We start from the raw sequence: 15,650 nt of genomic DNA, 5'->3' as shown, positions 1-15,650 counted from the left end.
AAATTTGTACTGTCTGATGAGCAAGGAACTGTTTAGAGATTTGGGGGAAAGCAGGAGGATATGTAACTTGCTAATTCGTGTTGAAAAATATATCCCAGAGAGAAAGGGGAGTGTAGATAGAGGATAGAAAGAGGATAAGGAGGAGAGAGGGAGAGAGAGAAAGAGGGAGGAGAAGAACAAAATAAGTGAGCATGGATTACGCGCGCCCGATTGGTTCCATTGATATTCCGCGCATGCTATTTGCTATTATGCCAAATAAGGCAGAATTGGGCGGAGCATGATATGCTGATGAGGCTTCGTGTGGGGGCAGTGAGGGGCCGCTGTGCACGCTGTGTGTATCGGGAAGAAAGGAGGGATGCGCCGGGCGTGCATCCCCTGGGGAGTGGAGTTCCAGAGGGACGATTGCCAGCTCAGCAGCGGGCACTTGACGGGAACAAAAGGGAACCCCGGGAGATCAGGGAGAAGCAGAAGTCAGGGTAGTTGGGCTTAGGTAACACTCACCGGTACCGTTATCCTTGCACGTGAACTGTTGGCTATCCAGCGAGCCAGACACCGCAGAATATCTCCCGCATCATCTGATCAGGCTAAACATATACCTTTGACAATGACAGAAACACATTGACAGTGGCGATTCCAATACCTGTACCCAAAATACCCATCACAGCCGACGATCATTTATATAGTACTTTCTTTCTCCCTAGTCACTTTTCTTTCCAGACCATCCATTGGTTGTCGATGGTTCTGAACAGGTTTTATTATTGAGAGTAGATAGAGGCTGAACGCCAGCGAGTTGATAAGGCAACGGTTCTGAATTCAGATTACCCAACAGAACTTTGCGGAGAGAATATATCAATTGCCGACACTCTAAACCACCGCGACTTTTAACCCAGCCGCCTGTTTCAGAGGCAAATCTTCTCTCAATCTGGGCTTTTTTCCCTCTTTTCTTCTCACTTCATCGCTTAAACCAATCTGTACGATGAGGCAACAGACCGCTCGTCCCATGAGCCAGTAATCAGACAGCCGACAAGTGGCCGTGGAGTCTCCCTGAGCAGCCCGCTCGAGACCGCATGCTAGCTTGTAAGCATCCCGTACGGACCCACTTCAAGCGAAGCCAGCTTCAGCGAACGTACCAGGGCGCATCCAACTCTCCAAACGCTCACCTCTCACCACGCCCGCGGTTCACCGAGCCAAAAGGCCGCCGTACCCCAGCATCTCCCCGCAGACCCAATTGCTGATACAGTAAACGACACATCGGGGAGCAGACACTAGCGCTTCTCGCTTCATCATCTTCTTTTCAACCAAAACCACTCGGCATTAATTGCTCAGAATAATAATCACCAACTCCCTCAGCTGCCATCTCTTTCTGATAAACTAGCGATTTTGTGCTTGCCTTATCCGTTCTCTTCTATATTTGTCTCCACTTTTAAAGGAACACTATACGTTTTGATCTGGACTAGTTTTGGTGATCGTGGCTTGATCGGGAGATACTCTGTTTTGATAAACACATGTTCGGAATCCAGGATTCACTGACCAGGGGTTCTACCAACCTCAAAGAGGAACCAATAATCACGGCGCAGGTCGGATCGGCTGCCGTTAGAGCCGGCTGGATGCAGCCAACCATGGTCGATCAAAGTGCCAGGTAAATTTCCATTTCATTCTTTAAAATGACAAAACTTTTGCATTTTCCCTTTAAGATTATTAAACCGCCCTCCTTACATCAGGTTTTTTTAAAAACCATGTTTACAGCTGTCCTGTTAAAACTCGTATGCATTTTAGAGGTTATCATCATGATCATGAACCAGTTGTAATGTAATGTCAGAGTATATATCAGCATTCTCATTTTTGCCGGTAAATATAAATTGCTATTTGCACGATTTGTTTATAATGCCGTAGTACTTGTATATAAGTTATAACGCGTGACGCATAACGCATACCGGTACTTGAAGAACTATAATGGTCTTACTTTTTGCGGTGACAGTATTTATGTTCAAACGAATAGCCAATCTGTGACATACTGTCTGTCTATCATATAATGTCTAATATTGTAGGCCTCTGATACGAGTTAACAATATTTCACTAACCCAGAAGATATTTTCACCATTATCAGAATTTAATCTTATTTTAAGTGTAAAACATACGTTTCTTTCTTGTAAATTTTAGTAGATATAATTCTACAAATATTATGAAGGTTTTCATATAACTTTCATCACTTAGGGATTTAAAGCTACAGTTTGAAAAGAAAATATTCAAATATTTCCAGACCATAACTCTACCACAATCTATATAAATAATTCATATGAAAAAACTTACATGACTTAAGACCCCTTGTGCCATCACTATTTTGTTTACTCTCATACGAGTACACATATTCCTTCTCTTCTAAAACTTTGTACTGTTTATTCCCTCCAGAACAAACTATTATCTTCTAAAATAATTCTAACGAACTTACTCCTACTTTTCTTATTCATTTTGGCGTTGTTCAAACCAATTGCGCGTTTGATTGTTTTTAGAAGTACAATACTATTCCCTGTAATAATTATGTGCACAAACATTGAAGATTAGAAAAAAAAAATCGCTAACCGAAAGTTCTAAACACATTCTGCATAAAAATAGACTAGGATGCCGTAAAATTATGAGTGTAAATTTTGTACGGGTAAAAATTGTATGATAATTACAGTATTACATCCCAACGGGATGTTGGATGCATGATCTTTCATTTCCAAGAGAAAATGATAAATAAACCCACAATATTCCCTGATGAATTAGTATCAGTTTTACGATCATTCATTGAATATTCACAGCGCCGGCAGATGCTCCTGCAGTAGAATACCACTCGCTTTTTAAACTGCATGTTTTGACAAAAATGTAGAGGGTTATTATCCTCTGATTCTCCATATTTTTAAAGCAACTTCTTTTGTTTTCTTATTATCACATGAGCTAAATAACCATATTGAAAGATAAACTTCAATGATGAAATTAAAGAAACATGGACTCTAAAAACATTGATTGCACGCTTTTTAAACTGCATGTTTTGACAAAAATGTAGAGGGTTTTTATCCTCTGATTCTCCATATTTTTAAAGCAACTTCTTTTGTTTTCTTATTATCACATGAGCTAAATAACCATATTGAAAGATAAACTTCAATGATGAAATTAAAGAAACATGGACTCTAAAAACATTGATTGCACCCAATAATGGGTAGAAAGGGAACATGCATGTTTACTGGGTATTTTTTTTTACTCCATGTTAGGTTAAATGCCTGGTTTAAGGGTAAATTTCAACCAACATTGCGTAAAACTTCCAAAATATTGGTATCTTTTTACCCAACCAACATGTATGTGTAAGGAATGCTGTGAATGGTTGTGGGCCTACAATAATTATGCGCAGTTTACTACTTTGGGTCCCATACTCGAAAACCATGAAAGTTGAAACGCAAAAATCGAATTTGTAATGAATAGAGCGATTGCTAATATATTCTGACACAATGAAGGAAAGAGGGTGAGGGACTAGGTATTTTTCTTTATTGGATTTTTATCCAGTCAAGGCGAAAACTCTTATAACTCGAGGGCAAGGCGATAGCACCCCATTTATTGTACTTATCCACATCCCTCCTCGTAGTTTAGGTTGATTTTTATTTTCGGTTGAAAACGCTGATATTTCCGGATGGACTCTACACGGTCTGTCAAAGGCCCGAAACAAACACATTCGTAACATTAAAAATCCACCTGTTTAGGTCGGAGAGATTTATAGCTCAACTGCCTAACGAGTTCGAAACAAAGAGCAATGAGGTACAGGGGAGCTCCTCCGACCAGAAGATCGGAGAAAACAAACCAAAATGACAAACAAACAACTTTTTTTCTTGAATATGCGTTTCGAAACTACCCCAGATCTCGATGAAATGATAATTAACGTGTTGGTGGATGTAGTTGTTGCATCGTTATCAAGTACAGCGTAGCATTACATTCCGGTCGGCCGATTGAGGGGGGGGGGGGGGAGTGGTAATGCAGGCGGATTAACATTTGTAATTCTTTAAAATTAGCGAACCCTAATTGCTGTCCAGTGCCCCATCGGTATCTTATAGCAAAGAGTCAGACATAGCTTACCGTAGGCCTACTCGCTCTATTCTCTATTGCATTACAATGCGTCAGGCGGTGCCATAGTCAATAATATTGCCCGATGTGCCTATGTGTAGTACGACTATATACTGAACAGCATCGTTCGCTCTGGGCTGTCGAGATGGAATAGCCGAGAGCTCGCGTGATAGATGAGAATAGCGAAACCCACGTCAAGGGTTCCATATTAATCAAAGCATCGATACCCAGGTGACATTCGAACATAGGCTAGATTTCTTCCATTTTGAATAGTGCTGGAGAGTACACCCAATATCATACTCGTGAATGTCTGCATGGCTATCTAGACGACGTAGGATGGAGGAAAAATAGTTTTACGCGGGAAAAGGAAGAGTTCAAAAAAGCGCAGACGACCAGGGTAAATAAGTGGATCGTGATCTGGCGCAATCGAATGACTATCGTATGGCAAGAGATTGATTGTGATCAGACCACTTCTTAGTATTACAAGTAACAGGCGATTCCGATGACTATTTGTTAATTTTCCTTTACTTGGAATAGTGTCAATAGATATCACCAGCAAGTAAAAACATTAAAATATTACTCGTGTGTTGGTATGAAATGAGGCAGTGACCTGTTTGAATACGACCAGATTTTGCACAGTGGAGTTTTTATTTTACGAGTTCCCTTCCGCGGATTTCTATCGGCCAATATCCGGTATCGATCGGTGAATGCCATTCCGTTTCCTCTGTTATATTTATTTTGGTGAGTAGTATGATCGTAGATGAAAGAAGATAAGATTACATCACTTGTGGAATGAAAGTTTTGTTTATTGAGAGAAGTGGTTCACTACAAAATCGTATTTGATTGAATAATTGAAATACATAACAATTTAACAACCCAACGAGACCAGCATGATTAGTTATAAAATAAAAGCCTTTGAAATAGCAAACAATATTTATATGTTCAGTCTTTCTATGAACCATATTTAGTGTTTAATTAGGGTGACCAATTATTTTAAGGAAAGAAAAACATGAAGGCAATGTACCCGAATTATGTATAGGCCGTACATACAAAAAAATGAATAAATGTTAATACCTGTTCTACATTAAAAAAAATAAATTCCTTTTTGTTAAGCCATGATTTTGCAGATCTATTGCACTCTGTCTCTTTAGATTATGACATGAGAAAATTGTATGTACAGTTTTGTTAGCCCAAATCGATAGAAACGCAATTGAAATCAATCAAAATTATTCTAGCAAGTCTATCGATCAATTGAATTACAGGCCTATGCAATGTTTATTTATTTTTAAACAAAGAAATAGCTTTAAAACTGTAATGAATTATGGACGATATACTGTTTATCAGTTCTCTCTAGCATGAAAAGTGAATGATTTAAACATGAATGATTGGTATATACTATACTATGTTGATTTATGGAGGGCAATGATTGGTTTTAGCACAAACCAGTCATCAGAATGCCTGATAAATATGTCCATAACCTAGATTCCTTTACTCACTGTTTACTTTTTCACATCACTCTTCAAACTACCGATATTTGCGCTTTTGGCAGAGAGCAAATCGCCCGACAATTGAACTAGAATTTACTCAGTATTTTCTCTAACGATTCGAATGCCTTTGTTGTGTTTTTGATTGGGGGGTCTACCCCCCCCCCTCCATGCACCACAAAATTCTGCTTTTAAATGTAGTCAATTCCGTCTCTTCCCTTGTGTAAAATCATATATTATGGTACGAACGCACGAGAGCCATATCTCACTAACAATAACCTGGTATATAATAATGCATATAAACCTCATTTAATATGCAAAGACAGTGAACTGTGTTTTATTTTATAATCCAGGCATATGAGAGTGAAATATTAATTAGACCAGTATGAAAATGAGTATAAGTGAAATTTATTTTTGATACCTGAACATATCTTAGTCATGATGTTTGGCGATTTCCAAAGTGTTGTTGATCCGGGGAGAGAAGGCACCCTTCTCGTATTACGGGCCCGGGACCGAGCCCCCTTGCTTAAGCTCCTCACCGGTCCCCTGTGCGTCCGAAACTTGACATTGAATTCGCTCACATACTCTATTAAATATTTACAAGCAATTCTTCATTAATGACTGTTTGAATAAAAAGAAATATATACATACATCGTTCCGAAATTAAGTTTCATGGAAGTTTGTGACTTTCTTACATGCACGGTCAATATATCTGCCTCATGTAAAGTGGTAGGCCCTGTAGTTTCTGTCTTTCAATTGTATATAAAACATATCGCCCCATATAGCTTAGTCATATATATTAGACCTAATTCATAGTAATGAATTCTGAATTATAATCAGGTGTATGTTGGTTAAAACGGGAGTAGGTCTGACAGTATGGTGGTGGTTGGCTAGGGAGGGGTGGTAATCATTCAAGCAATTCTATGGCCCTTATTTGAAAACCGTCGAGTATTGAAACCTGATACATATACCAGTCTACCGTATCTAATAGGGTTTTCAGTACATGTCGTTTTATTTGTAATTGATTATCGGAAGCTATGATTTTTGTATCCACAAAAGTAAAATGAGAGTAAATGGAACAATTCTCTTGTATTTGGACTTTTGCTTGTATCATCCCCTTAGTCATGCTTGTATTATTATTAATATTAAGCACATCTTTATTCATATTCAAATTTATGAAATGATTAGGTCTGTGTTTTCTATGGCAGGTATTGACGACATTTTGTTATAGTTCAACACCAAATGTTACTTCTATGATGTAGGACTATACCTGATATTCATTTTAAAGTGAACATAAAAGTTAAATGGTATACGTTATTAAAATGTTCAGTAGTTATTATTTTATATCATTTGCAAAATCCAAGTGACAACATTTTTACGATGCTCTTTTAGTGTTGAAAAAAGGGAAAATTTGTATTTATTTCCCTTTCATTCATCTCTAATTTATACCCCGATAGCCTAACTTGTCATAGGCCTACATGTTTTAATATGTTTTCACATGAATTGGAATGTGATAACCGTTCCCTCTGGTCTTTTACGATTATTATTTAAGTCTTTGTCATTACAAGATCGTGTGATCATTATCAGAATCATTACCCAGATTAAAGTATGAAGTGCCCTTTGAATATCCTCTTGAATCTGTGTACTCTCTAGCCTCTTAGCACGCTTATCTCAACCATTTTGGTAACATTATATTGACGATCATCTAAGGTATCCTTAGCAGAACAGAAGGCAAGAGCATTTTTTTTCCTTTCTCGCTTTTTAGCTGATAAGGAGGGATGCATTTCATTTTCGCTGATGATGATATGTGACGATCGTGGTAGCTCATGATATTAACCATAATTTTGTTTTCATCTTTTGAGGTTAAGTGCTCGGGATATACTTGGATTCCCTTTCTTCTTAATCTTAAAATAGACATTTATGAATATTCATGATGGGCCGACTGAATCACTCATCTCTTTCGGGAGTTATATGTGTTTTTGTTTTTGAAAAATAAGCATAGTGTTTTTTAAACACTCTTAAACTTTATTCATAAACATAGCAACAATATATCAAAATAATGTGACAGAATTCTGGCGGTGTTTTGGATACCAATTTCCATCATCTTAACCTCTCATTCATTCAATTTTTTTTTAATTTACAGTTCGTGTGGGATGGCCCGTGCTCACTTCGAAAAGCAACCTCCAAGTAATTTACGAAAGAGTAATTTCTTCCATTTCGTCATCGCCCTTTACGACAGAGCCGGTCAACCCATCGAGGTCGAAAGGACAGCATTTGTCGATTTTATCGAAAAGGACAGGGTAAGTTTTCACAACATAATATTTAAATATTTAATATTTTTATCATCATAGTTTATTACGAAATCATATATTGTTCTACTTAGATAATTATGGTTTATAAGGCCATTGTGGCCGGAGAAAGTTTGAAAAGAAGCATGCAATCACCATGATCACAGAGAGATTGACGGAAGCATTTGTAATGTTTTCTTTTTGCTCTATGTGTATAATTAATGAGACAAAGTAGAATCGGAGATTCATTAGCATGATAAGTTTAATTCACAAATTCTTTAAAAGTAACGATAGTTATATTAATTTGATGTCGTTGAAATGAATGATACTTAATAAGTAACATCAAATTATGTAGTGATAGATGACATTATGTATTATTACAAACATTATACACAACGAAAATAACCTCGCACTACAACAAATAATCGAGCTCTAAACGTAAAAAAATACTTGGTGGTTTGACGGCTTATGAAAAGGATAAATAAATGTCAGCAATCGAAACAGTTCTTTGCTACCGTAAATATTTATTGATCAGCGTGAGTAAAGAAAGTTTTATATGGGTCTATCGATTAGAGAGTTTTGTAACCGGTATGAATGGTCGGTTTTATTATTTTAAGACATAATCCTTGATGTCATGCGTATACCCACCAGGCCTGGGCTCGACCATGCTGGGCCCATGGCTCGCCATTATCATGATTATCAGTTTAGTTAGACCAAGTGAAGAAGGGTTGAGAAGAGCAAAGAGGAGGGAACCGATTATTACACTTAAAATAACATTTAAAAATTATCATAATGAAGATTTTTAATTTTTCAAAGAAAAATTTTGCTATAGTAATTTAACATGTTATCGACTCATTCTACTGCGATCGAAATGTCGATGTCAGCACTAAATGGCTAAAACTTCTCGAACTCAATTTTCCGATTTTATATTTACGATTTTCTTTTTAATTTCCCATGTCAATATTTTAAAAACATAAAAGCACAAGTGATATGCATATTGGCTCATCAAGAAAGGACATTATAAATAAATAGTAATGCATACAATTTCTATAAAAAATACGTTTACATGAGGAAATGAAAATAATTAGGAATTGTAACTGACAAGAAGCCAGGATTGTATAATATGAACTAAATTAAATATTATTTTACATTTTAACATTATTCCAGTCGAGAAAATAAAAATATTCGGAAATATGTTGAGATAAGTTGGACACTTACATTACAAATTAATAAAGATATTAATAGGTATTGGGGTCCAGACCTATAGGAACAAACTCACGGGAATGTAAAGATAAACCTCTGACCAAGATGTTTGGTTTTCGAAATAAAAGAGATACTAGTGCTCGAGTCCTTCCTGTTATTCAAAGTCACGGAGCGTTCATCTATATCGTTGTTAAGTTGAAATTAAGCTATAAATCACTAGACTCGTTAACTCACTGAATAATGGGAGACAGTTTGATACTAATGTTCCTCATTTGGTAATGTTTGGTACCTATTTGGGGGTGTAAGTACTTTTTCTGCTACTCCCCCAATTGTTCCTCGAAACCTTGAACACGTTTGATGTCCCATTATTGGGACCAAATTAATTTCTAGATCACTTTTGGTATATATATGCTTCCTTATTTTAAAGAAATAATACATGCGTTGATGGCGACTGGTTGGTGATTGTCAGTTTGAGATGAAAAGTTGAGTTATGGTGATGAGTCTGCCTAAGACTTTTTGATGTGAATCTTATTTCCGTTCTCATGTAGTTGTTTGTTGTAAACACAAGTTTTCAATGAGTAATGACACATTTTATCTTCATTATTTCTTCATCAATTGTACCGTTTATTCAATCTTACAAAGCAAAAGTGTAAAGGTGTTTCTTATATCTGCAACGAGATCCATAATGATTAAGTCAATATTTGTGTGAATAGCATTAGGTCGCTTGTGTAAGATTAGATTGCGTCTATAATAATAATCAAAATAGCAAGAAAGTTATATTTCGGTAACGTCTTATACCAGTACTACCGATTCTGATTCTTAAATTGAATTATGGGGGGGGGGTAATTCCTAAATTAGTATGATGCAAACTCTTAAACATGTAATGTTTATTTATAAACAACTCCTCAACATCGATGTCTAGTCGATACTCAAAATTATTAATATCTCATTTCTTATAATTTCAAAAAATATTTCGAATTTACATTGTCATCAGGATACCTGCCGTCTGGAGAGTCTTACAAAAATGTTTTAAACATTCAATATTTACTTTCCTGTGTTAGTCATCAGAGCCTATATACGTTGTGAGTTATTGTAAGAATATTTACCGGTATTTGGCTTTCTTTTTATCGCTGAGCTAAATATTATTTTCCCATCGCTGCTCCCGTACCCTTTATTTGCCGTCTCATTATCCCTTTAAATCCATTTGAGTGATGAGCAGCGAATTACACATGATAATCACCATTTTCAGACGGGATACTTAATGAGTGGCGGGCGAACGGGAATATGACAGAATTAATTTATTTCAGACTTAACGCTTGTTCAACCGATGACTTGGTATAGTCCTCCGCGAATGACGATGTACGTGTATTGCCGAGAACGGCCTCCGAATATCTTAAGTAAACAATATTAATCTTCCATTTACTCTAGTTCATTTTTGTCACGTAATTAATAAACAACCCTTTAAAAATTAGTTCTTGAGAATGCAATTTTTCATACTTTTGTGCGCAAAACAAATATGATTGAGTACCCGATGTACAAACTTATAGAATAGGTAATAGGGGATTATTATATACATAATGATGATAAACAATATTAATTGTTAACATATTTCAAATTATTTGTATTTATTCCTATACTTATTTACAAAGAGGTATAACTTGTACAGTTTTTAATATTGCCAAAGTATTGCGTAAACTAAACTATATACCATAGTAAAGTATTCTTAAATGAACTCAAGTCCTAATTCATATTGTTTGCGAAGAGAAATACACATAAAAATCATTAACAGGTTCGCTGCAGTGCTGCGTGAAAATATCTGAACAATCTTCAAAATAATATAAACTTAATAATCGTTTGACAAATAATAAAATTGTTTTTAAAATTGCGATAGCTTCGTTAAATACCGAGAATGTTGATTTAATCAGATGTTTTCCATCCCTAAAGAGAAGAGAGGAGGGGGGAGGGGGGGGGGTACCTGTTACGACTCCTTAGTCGAGAAGCACACAGCTTTCCCCTTTTGACCTCCTACGTCGCCAGACAAGGCATCGGAGAATGCTTCTCATTTGAATTTGAATGCAAATGAAAATAACAAAATAGCCATTTTTGCGAACGGGGCAGAGTGCTAAGGGTTACTAGAATATGAATTTTGGATTGGTAAGATGTATACGACCTTGAACAGAGAAGAATACAAGATAAATGATAAAAAAATAAGTAGACTAAATTTGTTCCCTTTTAGTTAACAAAGAAACAACAGGTTTTCCATAAATCAAATAAGGTGGGACTCAGTTGAGTTAAGCATACACTTACATCAAAGAAAAACATTCACCCTTCTTGGATTCACTAGTTTTGAATCAGGTAAATTGAAACAAATTTTGATTATAATACGCAAAAGATTGTTGTCATCGAAAATTTTTAAAGAAATTTCATAATCAAAGAAGTTAAGTAAGAATTTAGATTTTGACATTTTGAATATTTAATCATAGAATTTACAGTATTACATTATGAATATTTTTTTAAAATCATTTTTTACAAAAAAGTGTATAAGGAATCTGAATCTGTTTAAAGATCCAACATAATGTACTTTATCTTGGAGTCTCTTATTGTTAGTTTGGTTTAATATGTGTCCCAGAAATTACTTTCTTGATTGTAAATTTGACATGATTAGATGACGAAATGAAGGGAGCAAAATTATTAACTAAATTAAATCCTAATTATAATTTCGATTAATGAGTGAAAGGGAAAGAAAGAACGTAACTTAATAAAAGCTGTTTTTGGAATGTGAAATAGCAAAGCTTGCCACTTTGTGATCTATGGCTTTGTAATGATGTTAAAGCTTTATGGCAGAGGGTCATTGAAAAACTTAGTTTGATAAAGCTTCAAAATGCAGAGTGGAAAGATATACATGTGGGAATTAATGGATCCGATCTTGAAGTGAAATTTTGTAACACGGTAATCTTTTTAATGAAATATATCATTTTTAGATCAAGGTCAGAAGGTAGAGTTCCTACTCAAGACGAGAGTATTCAGAGAGTCGTAGAATATCGAAATGAAGAAAAAGCAATAGCTATTAAAAGGAACAAGTTAGACAAGCATTTATTAAAATGGGAGAGAATGTACCGAAATGGCAGGACTGAGGGCGATATCCAGGTGTGATTTGGGAGAAAGTGACTGTGTAGGTGTGTGTGAGGGTGTATGTGTGTATGTGAGGGTGGGTGTATGTGTGATTTGGGGGGAGGGAAAATGAAGTTTTCCTTTGAGATGGGTGATTCTTTGGGATGTTTTTTTTTTTGTTTTTTACTCGTCTATTTTTTTTTATTTGCTTTGTTTTTGATGAGTGCAAGCCAAGTAATTTCATATAGTTTTAAATCATTGTTGAATATTTGATACATGAAAGGAAAAGTGTTAGGCATATTATATGTATTTTTTTAAGGGGATCCTAGTGTCAGTATATCTATTTGTTTATTGGTTTGTTTTGGATTTGGGTCTCCTTTGTTTGTTCTTTCTTTGTATTCCATGTATAAATCGCCCTCAACAAATGAGCAAGGGAAGACTTTTTTGTTTGGGGCGGGGGGGGGGGGGGGAGGAGTGGTGTTTCAACCATTTTTATAACTGATTTCATGTTTCTCCTTTAAGTTATATATGATTTATGCTTGTATTAAGTTAGTGAAAAAAGTCAAAATATGAAATGTAAAATATTATTTTATGTGTTTTGAAATGTTAAATTGAAATGTTATATTTTTGTTCATGGAATCAGAATAAAACAGTATGAAAAAATATATATATATAAGGACGGATATATCTGTGTTTTGTGTGTGTGGGTGTGTGTGTGATGGAAATCATCTCGTATCTGACTGAGGATCAGTATCTAACCCCTATGGCTAATTGAATGAAAAATTGGAACTCCCCCCGTGGGTTAGTGATTGAAATCATCTCTAATCACATATCATTTACATGATTATGGCGCCAATATGCACAGAGGTGCACAGGATGAATCAGTACTAGGAATCTTACACTAAAGCAGCTATGATAATATTTAGAAGTTATGTTGGAGTAGTAGAAATGTTACCAATGACTATAATACTTATTTAGTATAAAAAAAAGATGAATGAAAATGTATTATGTTGCTAAAACGCCATGTATATCCTATAAGTTTTGTATTATACAATGAAGTTAAATTACGGGAAAATCACTACTACAGGTTGTCAAACTCATAATTATAAAGGAATTATTGTTTAAACTTATTGTTGGTTGACTTAATGTTCTTTTACTCTCTCCAAGTTTATATATTATATATTCTTATATTGATAGAAATAATAGTGTAAAAAGGTATATACTTCAGACTTATGCCAACTAGAAAGATAGCTTCTCAAAATTATCTGATGTAGTATAGATCTTCGTATCCGTCCATTTTCACAGGGAGTGTTTATCTTTGTAAATTGATTGTTATCGATTTTAGCTCGGTGAAAATCGTACCGATCAAGGTAAGTGACGACACTAATCATTAACAGAATTCATAAAAGATCGTTTAAGTGAAACACCTCTCGTTACTTCATGAATATTGATGATATTCAAATTTTGTTCAATGTAGCTGATCAAATAAGTAAGTGGCGACGGCAAAGGCAGAACCATAAAAAGATGGTTTAAGGGAAAGCTGTTTTTTTAAATAAGTTACAAAATAAATGTTTATTAAAGTATACTTCAAAATACCAAATAGAGGCGCCACTTAATTATTGGTCATGCTATTACTAAATATATTATAAGTGAAATACCTTTTGTTGATTAGATGGAATTCATGTGTTGATAATAGTTAAGTAGTATAAACACAATCACATTCAAGCAACGCACACTCACTCCCACCTACCCTCGCACACACACACACACACAAACACCCTTTCACGCATGTACAAATGATACTGGGAGGTGCAACATTTTATATTACATTATAGTTAAAAATGTAAAAAATGAACAGAAATATGCACGAAGTGATGAAGGATTAGCAAACCAACAAAAATATACATAGATTAATCAATTACATTATTGGAAATGGTAATTCGAATGGATGCTGTGCGTGGCCGTGCATTTCTTTTTGTCTTCGTAAAACGCCATATCTGTCGCAATGGAATGGAATAGATTTTACATGGAAAAGAGATGGCGTTGCGTTAAGAGCTTATCTCGATCTCGGTTACTGATACATACCGTACTCGCTTTGGAACAATAGTGATACAAATCTATTATTCTAGGTAGTTGAATAATAATCGGCAACCCGAGGCATTAGCCGCCGATGTTCGAGTATTCTTACATTCTATATAGCTTCGAATGAGATGTGAGGGTTTTATCCCATATACATCACACCAATAAAAAGGGAAGCTGGTTTCTTTACGAAGAGAGAGAGAGATGGAGAGAAGGAGTGTGTGTATGTGTGGGTGTGTGTGAGAGAGAGAGAGGGAGAGAGAATGGGAGAAAGATTGGGAGATGAATTTAACTGGTGAGTGGATTCCATTAAGACTATGAGGAAGCCCCTTCCCTTTTATTCCAAGAAAATGCCCTTTTTGTAAATTGTTTTGATAGGTTCATAGACACAATGTGAAGCGTTGTGGGTATAATATTGATTTTCTATGGACATAGGAATGAGGTCACAAAACACTAACGTGCCCATATTCCTTTACTATTTGTAAAGATGTCGTACATTTTGTAACCTTATATAGTGCGATTCAATTTGTATTATGTTATTCCACGTTTCTTGAATGAAATACATTATTGAAAATAGGAAAATATTGTGAAAAGAATACATGCAAACTAATATCAATAAATGAAAAAATGTAACTTGCAAGGCATCTTGACTTTTGTATAGCATCTTTGTTAATGCATTTATTAACTTTATTGATTTGATGTATTATGGTTATCTTAGTTGGCTTATATGGACGAAACTATGACATTGTTTTTAATATTCCCCTTTTTAATATTCCAGCTTATCATGGTTATATGAAATCAAGATAATGATACAAATGTCCGTACTAATGGTGTCTCATTTTATTCGTTATATCAAAATCGTGAAGAAATTGTTTATATTGATATATAAATATTTAATTATTTCTCTATAATTATATGATTACTACCTATATAACTATTTCGATTTTCCTCATATAAGTATTCTATATTAATTGTCTTTTTATATATTTTCTTTTCATTAAAAAAAGTATCAAACAATATTCATCGTCACCAAATTGATGTGAATATGAGTGAGAACGCCAAACACACGACACCTAACAAGATATTCTTACCCCTGATACTAAGCTGCGATTGTGATTGTCTTTCTGTGTGCCTATCTTATGTTAAAAAATGAAGAAGAGTGGACAGTAATAGAGACATAAGTGGACAGAAAGTGGAATTCATGAAGGGGAAAGACAAAAAAAAAGAAGACAGGAATGGGGGAGAGATGATTTTCAGGAAAGAACGCCTCAAGCGCTGGCTGTGATGTAATGTAGCTGGTGTTCATGCCCGTAGGCAAGAGTACAACGCAGACATGTCCGACTCTATAAACTTCACCGCCGACGCGCCGGGGCGTTCGATCTTCCGCGCTCCG

General features: G+C 35.4%; 1 protein-coding gene across 1 annotated transcript in view; it reads left to right on the top strand.

The window, feature by feature from the left end:
• The first annotated feature begins 1,499 nt into the window (after positions 1-1,499).
• Positions 1,500-15,650, top strand: part of LOC121425026 (transcription factor COE3-like) — a 49,370-nt gene continuing 35,219 nt past the window's right edge. The window contains exons 1-2 of the mRNA XM_041620960.1: positions 1,500-1,639; positions 7,720-7,876. Of these exons, the coding sequence (XP_041476894.1) occupies positions 1,506-1,639; positions 7,720-7,876 (291 nt within the window). The 5' untranslated portion in view covers positions 1,500-1,505. The remainder of the gene's footprint in view (positions 1,640-7,719; positions 7,877-15,650) is intronic.

Source organism: Lytechinus variegatus, chromosome 12, assembly GCF_018143015.1.
Source record: "Lytechinus variegatus isolate NC3 chromosome 12, Lvar_3.0, whole genome shotgun sequence".
NCBI lineage: Eukaryota > Metazoa > Echinodermata > Echinoidea > Temnopleuroida > Toxopneustidae > Lytechinus > Lytechinus variegatus.
This window is presented reverse-complemented; position numbering and strand designations above follow the sequence as displayed.